The sequence below is a fragment of the Arvicola amphibius genome, chromosome 17 (genome assembly GCF_903992535.2).
Source record: "Arvicola amphibius chromosome 17, mArvAmp1.2, whole genome shotgun sequence".
NCBI classification, from domain to species: domain Eukaryota; kingdom Metazoa; phylum Chordata; class Mammalia; order Rodentia; family Cricetidae; genus Arvicola; species Arvicola amphibius.
In genome coordinates, this window is record NC_052063.2 from 24,107,187 (window position 1) to 24,121,222 (window position 14,036).

General features: G+C 39.5%; 1 protein-coding gene across 1 annotated transcript in view; it reads right to left on the bottom strand.

The window, feature by feature from the left end:
• The window catches only part of Zdhhc17 (zinc finger DHHC-type palmitoyltransferase 17), a 63,578-nt gene that overhangs the window by 35,696 nt on the left and 13,846 nt on the right, over positions 1 to 14,036 (bottom strand). Inside the window, exons 2-3 of the mRNA XM_038314413.1 lie at positions 9,378 to 9,481; positions 2,907 to 3,029 (exon numbers count right to left, since the gene is read on the bottom strand). Of these exons, the coding sequence (XP_038170341.1) occupies positions 2,907 to 3,029; positions 9,378 to 9,481 (227 nt within the window). The remainder of the gene's footprint in view (positions 1 to 2,906; positions 3,030 to 9,377; positions 9,482 to 14,036) is intronic.

Consider the following 14,036-nt stretch of genomic DNA (forward strand, 5'->3'; position numbering starts at 1 on the left):
ATGGGGGTGGGTGTGAGGAATTGGGGTACATGATTTGAAACTCCCATAGAATAAATTATTCTTTTAAAAAGAATTGTTATATTCTTTAAAAAGAAGCTATAAAGGGGGCTGGAGAGATGGCTCAGCGGTTAAGAGCACTGACTGCTCTTCTCAAGGACCAGGGTTCAATTCCCAGCACCCACATGGCGGCTCACAACTGTCTGAAAATCCAGTTCCAGGAGATCTGACTCCTTCACACCAATGCACATAAAATAAAGTTAAATAAACCATTAAAAAAAGAAGCTATAAAGAAACTAACAAAAATAAGTCCATGTTAACAAATTTCAGTGCAAAAATTCAAAGAATTAAAGCATTGCCAAAGAGACTGTATAAAAAAAAATTACAATACCAACAACAAAAAAATGAAGCTACAATTACTGAAACACAAGGTACCACTGAGAACAAAAGCAACACCAAAGCCAACAACATAATTACTGCATTCAACATACATCTTTTATAATAACTTTAAATAAAAATAGCTTCAACTCTCCAATCAAAAGATACAGGTTGGCTGAATGGACCAAGAAACAAAAATCCATCTGTTGTCTACAATAAACAATCTCAACATAATGATTCAACACCACCTAGAGTGCAAAGATGGACAAAAGTCCTCCAGTTAAGCAAGGAGGACAGGAAGCAAGCAGGGTCAATACCGTAATAAATGACAACAGACTTCAAGCTAAAGCTAATCATAACTGATAATGGGCACTTCATTCTAATTAAGGGAACAATTAACCAAAAAGATATTACTATCCTAAAGATATATGCACCAAACTCTGGTGCACCCAATTTCATAAAAAGAGAACTATATAAATTAAAGACAAAGATTAATATCAATTCATCAACAGTATGTGATTTCAATGTTCCACTTTCTCCAATGCACAAGTCATCTGGACAAAGATTAGCAGAGAAACATCAGAATTAAATGACATTATTCATCAAAGGGACTAAACAGTTATCTACAGATAATCCACCCCCACGCCAAAGAACACACACTCTACTCTACACATGCAAGTGTCTCGAAACCAAAACAAACCAGGAATGAAAAGCAAGTCTGTTGTTTTTGTTGTTGTTGTTGTTTTTCCTTTTTGGTTTTTCAAAACAGGGTTTCTCTGTTTAACAGCAATGGCTGTCCTGGAACTCAATTCTATAGACCAGGCTGGCCTCAAACTCACAAAGATCCACCTGCCTCTGCCTCCCCAGGGCTGGAATTAAAGGCGTGCACCACTACCGCCCAACTAAAAACAAGTCTTAACTGTATGGACTGAGCAGGTTGCACTATTTATTTTGAAATGTATATAGATACATAATTAATGATGAAATAATTATTAAGTATAGAATAATTATTTTAATTAAATAAATTAAATTATCTACTTAAGTAACTAAAAACAGGCTATGAATCTGAGAGAGAGTAAGGGGGTACATGGGAAGGGCTAGAGGAAGAAAGGAATGGCCAAAAATTGTAATTTTAATTAAAAAAAATTCTTTTTTCTTCTGCAATGACTAAAGGGGGTATATGGAAAGGGCTGGAGAAAGAAAGGGAAGACCAAAAATATCTAATTATAATAAGAAAAGCAATAGCTGAAAAGATTTTTCCCCAACTCTGATTAAAAACGTTAATCCACAAAATCAAATTACCTGAATTCTCATTCAAGATAAATTAAAAGAAATTCATACTTTGTAGATTTTTAAAAAATATTTATTTATTATGTATACAATATTTTGTCTGTGTGTATGCCTGCAGGCCAGAAGAGGGCACCGGACACCATTACAGATGGCTGTGAGCCATCATGTGGTTGCTGGGAATTGAACTCAGGACCTTTGGAAGAGCAGGCAATGCTCTTAACCTCTGAGCCGTCTCTCCAGCCCTACTTTGTGGATTCTTCATGTCAGATATAGAAACGAGAGACGGAAAATCTTAAGGGGAATCAAACAAAACAAAACTTGAAAAGCGCACTGGTAGATGGAATTTCTCAACAGTGACAAAAACCAGAACACAGCACAGTGACCTTTGGAATGGGCAAGACAGAGAAAACAAGACATACAAAATCTATCAACCCAGATTTCTAGTTCATGTGAAAGCTTCCTTCATAAAGATGAAGTAAAATGCTTCCTAACAAACGAGGATTAGACAAGAGCTACACTGAAGACTGAGAATGTCAGGAGCCCGAAGGAGGGAAGAGGAGCAAAGGGCAGGCTCTGCAGGAAGCGGCCCCTCAGGGACATTAGCACTTTCACGGCTGACACTGCTTCATTTTTGCCTAGGACTTGCTTTTCCCCATCTAGAATCCATACTCAGAATGTAGGAGCCAAGTGAAATTACCCAAATTCAAGTTTAATTCTAACCTTTATTAGCAGCTGTGATATTGGATAGCATATTTATTAAGCTTTTTACTTCATAAAAAATGTTACATTGCGCCGGGCGGTGGTGGCTCACGCCTTTAATCCCAACACACGGGAGGCAGAGGCAGGCGGATCTCTGTGAGTTCGAGACCAGCCTGGTCTACAAGAGCTAGCTCCAGAACAGGCTCTAAAGGTGCAGAGAAACCCTGTCTCGAAAAACAACAACAACACAACAAACAAACAAACAAAAAAAAGTTACATCGCAAATGGAGTTATTTCAACAATTATGGTGAAAAGGAAACGTGGAAAAGTACTCTATATGACTCAACTCATGTAAGCTTGCAATAGATGTTAAACATAAGTTCTTTATGTTTACATAAACATAAGGTATACAGAATATACACCATAGACGCTATGGATTTTAAAAATTGTTAGCTCCGATGATAATAACTTTCAGTAACCTTATAGTAATGGAAAACCTTATTAATTAAAGCTTATTAAAGAGAAGCAGAGAAAGCACATACTTGACTAAATCTATTCTGTTATTGATGGCAGCCCAATGAAGAAGTGTAACATTTTCTTTGTCCGGTTGCCGTACATCATAACCTGCTTCCACCAATTCTCGGCAGCGTTCATATATTCCATATCTAGAAAAGAGAACAAGTCATGCTACAAGTACTTAAAGCATTTAATTTGAGCGCAATATTTTCAGAAGTACTGGGTTTTTGGGGGGGGGGGGCAGGATAGTCCAGGTTGGCCTTAAACACTCAGCAACCACTTGCCTCAGCTCCCAAGTTATTGGAATTACATGTGTGACATCACACTTGGCTGGCTTGATGCTTCATTTTCATACTTAGAAATTAAAACTATTTTCCAACATACAATATGACTTTGAAAATATCAATATTTCAACATCTTTCACTAACTAATCCTTTTTTGCAACTTGAAAATGTTCCATTTGTAATAATGTAAAATTTTATGAGGTTCAAGACAGAAAAAAAATTAGCCAGTTTCTTTATATCAAAACTTAGTCCACAAAACTATGCAGATTTTAAAACTAAACAGAAGCTAAAAATATTAAATTATAAGAAAATAACAGGGACTACATAAGATGTTAGAGGAATACCATGAACAAAATCCATTTTATACAAATACTAGGATTCTCCATTTATAAAGCTAGCTGATAATCCTGAAGGCAAGTAAAACTCTGTGCTGGGGTAGGAATGGGGTGGAAAGTCCTGCAGCTAAGTCAGCCCGTTGATAACTGAGGAGCGCCCACGAGAAAGCTCCAAGCAGTGGCTCATATCTGATAAGAGGGAGGCAAGTGCAGACTGACCCTCATCCCTGAGCATCAAAATTACTATGTTAAAGATTTATTTTTATTTGACCAGTGTTTGCCTGCATGTATGTGCATTTACCAAGTGTGTGCTATGACCTTGGGAGTCAGAGGAGGGCTTTGGATCCCACAAGAATTGGGGTTACAGACAATTATGGGCTGCCCTGTAGGTCTTGAGAACTGAACCCAGTTCCTCTGGAAGATCAAGAGAGCCCTGTCCCCCACCCCCTGCCCCAAGGTTTTCATTCAGAAGTATTTTCCAAGTATAAAGTCGATTTATTTAACTATTAGAAAGTTTTGTGAATGGAACAAAAGTCATAATAAAAAAATTAAGCCAAGTCAATAATCCAAATGAAAACGGAACTTTGATTTTTTAATCAATTAGGAAAAGGTAGAAAATATTGGTTTTAATTGCATAAAGAAAACATTTACATTTTAGTAATATTGTTTTAGTTTGCTGCTTGTTGTTGAGATTAAATAAACACTGACCAAAAGCAACTTGAGAATAGAAGGGTGTTATTCAGTTTATAGGCTTCAGGGCATATTTCAGCTTATAGGTTACAGCCCATCATTTAAGAAAGTCAGAGCAGGAATTCAAGGCAGGAACTGAAGCACAGACCATGGAAAAATGCTGCTTACTGGCTTGCTGAAGAGCAGGAGCTTTTAGCCAAGGAGCCACGTCTCCAGCCCCCAAAGTTAACAACTTTTAATTAAGTTTTTAACTATTCCATTTATTGTGTGCATATGTATAGGTATGCCATGGTTCACGTGGGGAAATCAGAGCACAACTTACAGAAATCAAAATAAAACTTGGGAACTTGGGTTGTGAGGCTTGGTGGCAAGCGCATTACCCAATGAGCCTTCTAGCCAGACCCTCAATATCTTCTTTTATTAAAGACTTATTTTCATCAATTCTAATTATTTGTGTGTGGTAGTATGTACACATGTGTACAGGTGCTACAGAGGCCAGAGGCATCAGATCCCCTGGAGCTGGAGCTACAGCCATCCCATGTGCGTTCTGAGAACCAAAGTCTGGGTTTCCTGCAAGAGCAGTAGACTCTGGACCACGGACAACCTCTCCAGCCACCACCATCCTGACCCCTGCTACCCTGTATTAGGAAAATTTTCAAGGATAAACAAAAACAGGAAAGAAAAAAAGAACAACAACCAGTACATTAAGCCACCAAAAATCCTCCACTGAAGCCTTAACCAATTACTATTTATCAATAAAAAATCGTGAGTCAGATTATCAGGGAAAGACCCTGAAAGGTCAGAGAAGCAGGGAAGAAGTCCCCAGTGACCTCCTATCTCTTTGGTTCCTTCCTCCAAAAAGAGGCCAGATCCCCTCTCAGCCCGCCTTATTACTTCCTGTCTCCTATCTGTCTACAGTCCTCCAAACCTCTATGGTTAATTTTGGTTAGCTAGTGGCTAGCTCCGCCTTCTGACTCCAAGCAAGTATTTGTCAGAACACAATAAAAATATCACACAACACACCATCAAGCTACACACAATCATTTCCTAGCCAAAATATTAGATCTCTGGAATTATATAACATAAAAACCAAACACGTAAATCTGACATTTGTACTTTTTGTTTCTTTGGGGTTTTTGTTTGATTTGGTTTTTGCAGGCTGGCCTTGACCTCACAGAAACCTCCTTTCTCACCCTCTGCAAAGAGCACTAGCATGAGCATTAAAGGTGTGTGGCACCAGACCCAAATAATTTCTTAGTCAAATTCAAAAAGGTCCTCCATAGGACAAGGTTAAGCAAAAGAATGAACAATAAGAAGACACTAAAAGCAAACATTAGAACTCCTAATTGTACTTATACTGTACCTAATAGAGAAACAAACTATAGGTATATTTCTAGAGACCTCATACTGCTTCCATCCCAGGTTCTATCATGCATGTGTGCAAACACACACACACACACACACACACACACACACACAGAGCACAGCCTAAGTGAGGAACAGATGAGGATGGCAATGCTATCTTTAGCTGTTCTCTTGCACAAGTGTCTGGTGAAAGAACCTGAGTATCACTACTATCAGTTTATGATCTAGCGTACTTTTAAAAGTACTTGAAACTGGCCATCCCTAGCCATATCTTTACTTTTTATTTTGCAGTAAGACCCTACTAAATTGCTCAGGCTAGCCTGAGACAAGCCTTGAAATTAAAATCCTCCTGCCTCAGTCTCCCAAGTAGGTCTGTACCACCAGACCCAGTTCTAGGCATATTAGCATAAACAACAGAATCTCACCTTGAATACGTTGGTAAATGACCAGAAAAACATTTTTAATATATGCAAAAATCACTGGCTATTTCCTCATGCTTTAAAGTCTATAAGGAAAATATAAGTAGACAAGGAAAGATTCTTGGAGGATGGTAGAACAGGAAGCACCAGAAATAACTTATCTACCTAAAGAGTTCCTGCACTGGTTATATCTGCGTACTCTAATTATCCTGGAACTCTGGAATCTACCGGACACTTCCAGCCTCCTGGCAAATTCTTGGGTATCAAATTGTGATTAATTTCAGGTTATAGCACAGTAGCAGACACAAATCATCAACATCCACCCCCAGCAGGCAGCATAAGCTTGTTCCAGGAGCAACCACAAAACAACACATTAGAACCTGGGAGGGTGGAAAGGACACTGTCTGGCTGGCTGCCGTTTGAGATGTCACCGGGGGAGAGGACAGTGCCCACTGCTGCTGCTGCTGCTCAGGCTTCCACCTGCTACGCCCCAGCCTCCCTCAGGCTGGCAGGACTCTGCTCTAACTTAAGAGACCACTGGCCCTTTACAGCTCCCCTTTGTGTTTCTCTTCTCTTTTGGGGCGTCAATAAGAGCCAAGTCATTCAAAGGAAACTGCATACAGTGGGAAAATGAAAAGGTGACAAGGAATGTTCAGGGAGGGCGCATGCTCAGAAAGATCCAAGAGAACCTTAAATTTATATTTGGGCTGAGGTACTGGGAAAAATCACTGATAACAATCAAAAAACAAAAGCGGCAAACCTTGAGAAGAGGGGAGTATCTGATTTCCATGGTTACTGTATTTCTAAATTCGAACGTTCAGTTTTCAGGGAGAAATACACACACACATACACACACACGCTGTAAAATCGACAACCAAGGGGGTGCTGGGAAAAGCTAGTCACACCTTTTAGACGTATTTAGTGTGTTGCATGCACATGTGCCACAGCACATCTTTTGAAACCTGCAGGAATCAGTCCTCACAGTTGGAACTCAGGTCAACAGGCTTGACAGCAAGAACCTGAACACCGAGCCATCTTCCCAACTCCAGGATACATTTTTGTATAGCATTAAAATTAATTTGTATAAATTCTATAATATCAATACAAATTAAGGAAGTGATAATAATGTTAGGATATTAAGAATAATAGCCATGGAACCCACAACTTTCTTACGGGAGGTAACTGCTCTCTTACAGGCACTGAGGCCTATTTCAGAGAGAAAATTACCTTCCGGTACAGAAACCTAATCAAAAGCTGGTGACTGCAGAGCATGGGAGCAACAGAACGACGTTTTGCTAAATGAATATGATATGCCAGTCCAAATGACGTATAAATTTATGTTTATGACCAAAGATTGAGTCAGAAGTCAGGTGTGGTCAGAGGGACTGCAAGACTTATTTATAATTGATAAAAATGCTAAAAATAAGTAACTGTAAATATTCAGCCATGAGTGAGACTTTGCATTACCCTCTCTGCAGAGCAGGGAACACTGTGGCAGAGAGATAGAGGATGAGGTGGGATGCTGGCTCTCGGGCATGACACAGCCACGGCACTCAGGAACTCCCAGCAGCTATGCCTACCTGCACAGGACCTGCATCAACACCCTGTCCTGGAGAGGTTCCAGAGTGCCCCCAGGCCCTCGACATTAGCAGGTAGTTAGTCAATGCTGACGGGGGAGGGGGAGAAAGGTTTTCTTCTCATCACCTATTTTCCTTTAAACAATCCCAATGAAACTCATTCTGTCACACACAGACACATGTACACACACCCAGATACACACTTATACACACAGGCGTGCACACACTTTTCATTATGTATAATTAGTATATGCTACTAAAAACATTTAAGTAGGAAGAGAAAAATCAAGAGATCTTCCTGCGTCTGATATTTCTCAAGTACCTCTAACTCAAACCAGTCAGTATGCTAGAGGGGTAGATTTTTGGGATAACACGTTGTTAATGTTCCATTTCCCATGTATGAAACTGCTCTAGAAGCTTGACACATTAGACTATAACCTTTTAGGCAGGGCATGGTTGTGCACATCTTTACTTCCAGTACTTGGGAGGCAAAGGCAGGCAGACCTATGAGTTTGAGAACAGCCTGGACTACACAGTGACTTCTAGGCCAGCCAAGGCCAAGGATACACAGTGAGACTCTTGTCTCAAAAAAAAAATAAATAAATAAAAATAAAAATAAAAAACCCTTTTCCCCCTCTCTCATTCACAATATCTAGACTTTTAAAAAGAAAATAGAAGAGAAACTTATTAGTAAGAAGATCGGGGGAAGAAGATGGGCAGTAAGACCATCGGTACAGGGTTAAAGTACAGTATAGGGATGCGTGAAAATATAACGAATATATTATCTTATATAATTCATATGTGCTAGCGGATTTTCTTCTTGAAGTAGATATATAAATGGTCAAAAAGACCAAAGAAAACATGAACAAAGTAAGTATACTGTGACTATTAATTGTTAGACAACTCTAAAATGCTGAAGGACTCAATTCATGTTTCTCTTCTGTCTGCAGATAAAAAGCCTGCTGTATTCAACTTCCATATGATTTGAATTATAATATTCTTAGTCATCATTTTCTTATCCAGTCTCAAAGACCAATATAATCTGACATATGGTAAATCATTATTTTGAACATTTCTGTGATAGCCCCCGTAGTGTGTGTGTATATATACATATGCATATATAATAATTAACTGCATTGTATTGGTGTAGCTGGAAGTCTTTTCTCTGTCCTGTCTGTTTCCTGTCTGGTTTCTCTCCCGTCCGCCAGTCCATGAAGCCACTTATGAAATAATCATTTGGCCGCTTAATATTAATTATAATTTTTGACTGATGGCTCAGGCTTCTTACTGGCTAGCTCTACATATAAATTAACCCATTTCTAATAAGCTGTGTATCATCACGTGCCCCGGGCTTACTGATAATGCTCTAGCATCTTACTCTTCCAGCAGCTCCCCCACTCTGCCTTTCTTCTCCCTGTCTCTCTGCTTCGATTTCCCACCTACCTGTATTCTGCCCTGCCATAGGCCAAAGCAGCTTCTTTATTAACAAATGGTAATAAAACATATTCACAGCATACAGAGGGGCATCCCACATCTTATTCATGTACCTGGTTGAGTGGTAGGGAATATGGAATATACCCTTATATCTTTAACTCAAAGGTACTTCTAAAGTTGGAAATGTTTTCTAGTTGTTCACATTGAATATTCTTAAGGTCAAATAATAAACTTCCACAAAAGTTTAAGTATCAAAAGCAAACAGCTGATGGGAATTACAGCAATTTAACTGAGATACTGATATTTTCCCAAGGTAATAGAATACATAACTCATATTCATATTTCACTTAAAACAAATATCAAGGAAGAAAATAATTACAACAAAAACCTTACTGTGTAGCCTTGACTATGTCCCATGTGCTATAGTCATCAATATGAGTTTTTCGCCCAAGAGGTTCACCATATCCATGGTTATAATGGCTTTGTGGTTTGATTTCCTGTTAAAGAGAAAAAGCACATAAGCAAGAAAAGCAAAAGTACAGAAAATAATTCAATATTTTTATTTTTGTTCAAACACATCTTCCCCTTATACATATCTCAAAACTAAAAAGTTCTGAGATTAGAAATTACAAACTAGCAATTGTCTTTTGTATCACAGACTCTTCACATCTTTCTGAAATTCTCATTCTCTTGTGACAAACTTTTCTCTTACTCTAAAATAACCTTAGATCCAACGCTATGTCCCACTAACAAAGGGAAAGGATTTACCTGCTCTCTTAGAGGAATATAACACGCAAGAACATTCCTCTTCTAAGTATGGTGGCACACACCTTTAATCCCAGCACTTGGAAAGCAGAGGCAGACAGAACTCCATGAGTTCAAGACCAGTTGGTCTACAGAGCAGGTTTCAAGATAGTCAGAGCTACACAGTGAGACCCTCTCTCAAAACAAAACAAAACAAAACAAACAAACAAACAAAACTTCTATTCTCAGATACTAGCTTTTCCTAAACCTGTCTAGGAAAATAAGCAGCTCTTACAGAATGTCTATCTGCCTGAATACAGTCATGCCTCCCATAACACTTCAGTCAACAACAGACCATACAAACTTGTAGCCTCAAAAACTTACTAGAGTTGAAACATTATCACCTAGTATTTTCACTGCAGCTTTTAGACACTCCACACACTGACACACTGCAATGCACTGCAGCGTTACCTCCCTGGACACTCCACACACTGACACACTGCAATGCACTGCAGCGTTACCTCCCTGGACACTCCACACACTGACACACTGCAATGCACTGCAGCGTATCTCCCTGGACACTCCACACACTGACACACTGCAATGCACTGCAGCGTACCTCCCTGGACACTCCACACACTGACACACTGCAATGCACTGCAGCGTTACCTCCCTGGACACTCCACACACTGACACACTGCAATGCACTGCAGCGTTACCTCCCTGGACACTCCACACACTGACACACTGCAATGCACTGCAGCGTTACCTCCCTGGACACTCCACACACTGACACACTGCAATGCACTGCAGCGTTACCTCCCTGGACACTCCACACACTGACACACTGCAATGCACTGCAGCGTATCTCCCTGGACACTCCACACACTGACACACTGCAATGCACTGCAGCGTACCTCCCTGGACACTCCACACACTGACACACTGCAATGCACTGCAGCGTACCTCCCTGGACACTCCACACACTGACACACTGCAATGCACTGCAGCGTACCTCCCTGGACACTCCACACACTGACACACCGCATTGTCTATGCTCTGCCTTGAACTCTTTTTCCACATGTTCCCCCAAGTTTTCCACATATTCTCCTCACAGATAGACTTTAAAATATGACAGGGCAGGAACACACATCTTTGAGTACTGTACAGCAGAGCAGAGCCTAGCATGACACTGGTGACCTTTTTTTAAGACGGCCTCACCAGGTAACCCAGACTGACCTAAAACTCACAATCCTCCTGCCTCTAACTCCCAAGAGCTCCCATCACAGACATGTGCCTTAAAGAAAATAAAAGAATAGAAGAAATTTTTTTTCTTCTCTCATATTAAAAACACTTTAGTTCCAACACTGGGGGGGGGGGGAGCGCGAAGGCAAGTGGATCTCTGTGACCATGAGGCCAGCCTGGTCTACATAATAAGCACCAGGACAACCAAAATCAGACACTAGAGAGACCCTGTCTCAGAAAAGCAAAACAACAACAGAAAACAAACAGAAAAGCTTCCACTCATTTAACATTTCTTCATTTCTTGAAGAGGGTATGGAAGGACAATATTTGCAATCCCACAAACAATACATTATTAACCACTTTTCCATGGTACTGGATATTATTTTTAAATTCTTCCCTATTTAAAGTAACAGTTTACATGCTTTTAATCCCAGCACTGAGGCAGAGGAAGGTGGATCTCTGTTGAGTCTGAGGCCAGTCTGGTCTACAAGGTCAGTTCCAGGACACCCCCCCCTCCGAAAAAAATAAGTATTTTTCTATTGCATTATTTTTGAGTTTCCTATTAACATTCTTTGGAGTATGAGGACTTTATTCTACTGGAGTCCTGAGATTCATTCAACATGTCTGAATTAGACTTGTATAAGCAATATTAGATATTACTCATTTTCTTACTTAAAGGTGTCAGTCCCATTTTTAGTATCACTATTTGGTGGCTTCAGTGTGTTTCTGACATTATACAATTAATAGTTATACACATTAATCTTTTTCTTGGGCTTATCTGGCCTCAATTTTTATATTTAAATACAACTGCAATTATTAATGCTATTGCCCAAATATTCTTTCTCAGGCACATAGTAAGATTGTACACCCTGGCCATTTGAAAGAAGTCTGAGTAAGTGATAGACTTGTATTTTTAACTGAATATGAACGAAGAATATATGCTTCACTCTCACTTTCTGTGTCACGGACACCGGCAGTCCTTTTAAAGAGTAAAAATAGTCATTCTGGGTCTGAAAGCAGCCACTGCTTATCCCATAACGTACGTGCTACATGAACCAGGGACACTGATGTTCTTATCAGTTTAGGATTGAGACTGCAGCAAATCTAGTTTATCCTATCTATCAGAAACATGAGAGCTATTTATTTGGGGAAAGACTATACAAATAGATCTCTATAAATCTTAATTATATTTTAGCGATGGTTGTAACCACAATATGCTTTGGCTAATTTATATTTACAGATTTCTTATATGTGGCCATATATAAAAAATTATTTTAGAATAATGTCTCTTTGAATAGTCTAAAGTACAAACTAATTTCTTAAAAATACATGGTATTGTTTTCTCATTTTCATGGATCACGGCTAAACATTTTTACAAGACTGATTCTTATCAATGATGTGTTGTGTAAGAATGATGCAGGTCCACAGACAAATTATCTTAGAGTAGCTTAGCTCCCTAAATAGCTACATACAGCATAATTCTCTACAAAGCCTAACACCTTTTAGCTATCAGGAAGTCTTCTGGATTGTATGAATAAAGCCCTAGTTTCTTTTCATCAGTCCCCAAACTAAGAATGACACCAGACAGCATCTGAGGCCTATGAGAAAGACATCCCTGCTTTGTTGAACCCACTTTCTTCACGCTTCCACTGACGTATTGACAAGGAGTCTTTTCTAGTTCTATAAAAACTTGGTGAAGTTTGTTACATTTTAGAACACGGTGTTTGGGGGATTTGTGTTCCCAAGCCATGCTTAGATCTAAAATAAATTATTTCTTACTCCTTTTCAGGTGAGAGCTGTGTTTTGGCTTTTCACTTGAGAGTAATTATCAGTTTTTATCTCCTAACTCAAGATTCTGAACAGCATTCTTTTAATACAGCTCATTGGATGGAAATGAAAACTCATTCCACCTTGACTCTTGATCCCAAAGCTCAAAATATTTTTCTCTAAACCAATCCTCACTGGCTCCTTTCTCTGAACCCCCTTTATAACACCCTCTCATTCTGTCCAGACTCCTCCCCTATGACATTTTAGCAATCATATAAAACCCTCCATGAACCTGTCCCAGCTGACGCTTTTTAACACTTTTCATGTATCTACCATTCTCCTTCTCCTATACATTTATTTGTATGCTATGTACTTTCAAATCCTTGCTCTTCTTAGCTCATGTTAGTCATCCTACTTAGAAACAGTACTGGGCTTAGGCAACTTTTAAACCCTTCAACTCACTATTCAAATATCACTTTCCCTTTCCCCTTGTTTCCCTCAGGCACCTAGACAGCACCTGAGCTCCCATTACTATACAAACAAATCACTAAGCACTGTATGGAGGAATTATGTCAGTTTGTTATCTCTACTCTAACAAACCTAGTGGCTTAAAGCAACATAAATTTATTATTTTAGGCTTCTGGTTCAGAAACCCAGAAATCACTGTGCTTGCTTGCTAACGGCAAGAATGTCAGCTCTGCAAAAACGTTCCTTCAGAGGTAAGAGTTATTGCTTCCACTATCGTGGGTGCTGGGGACTCCTGTTGACCAGAGGATAAACAAGGTTAGAGAAGAGACAAAGTCCAAGGTGCAGAGTTGGCACTGTGTAGTTTTCTCTCAGTTACGGAATAGCTATGGAGATATTCAAGTGCGGGCTTCCCTAGCAAGTGCAGCATCACAGCCTCTCCCTTTAAAATGCAAGAAGCTTTATCAGATCCTGTTCTCAGTGCTTTTGCTCCAAAAAAAACAAGCTGAGAGCAAAGAAAAGTTGTCCTGAACACCCTATTCTCCACAGGCATATCAGAGGAGTGTATCTCTCACTGAAAAGTAGCACGAGCTTTCTGCCATGTGTCAGCACTGACAGCTCTCCTTCACTCAAGGGTAAATCACGCAAAAACACGCCCCTACCGGGCACAGCTTATTTTTCTTGATGTTATGCAGGCTAATTTTTTTTTTTATCAGATTAGGAGAACACTTACAGATAAAATGATTCAGTTTCTTGAACATCATCATTAAATTGTATTCCAGGGTAGTAGTACCAACTTATACTCTTCACCAACAACCCAACTGTTTTCCT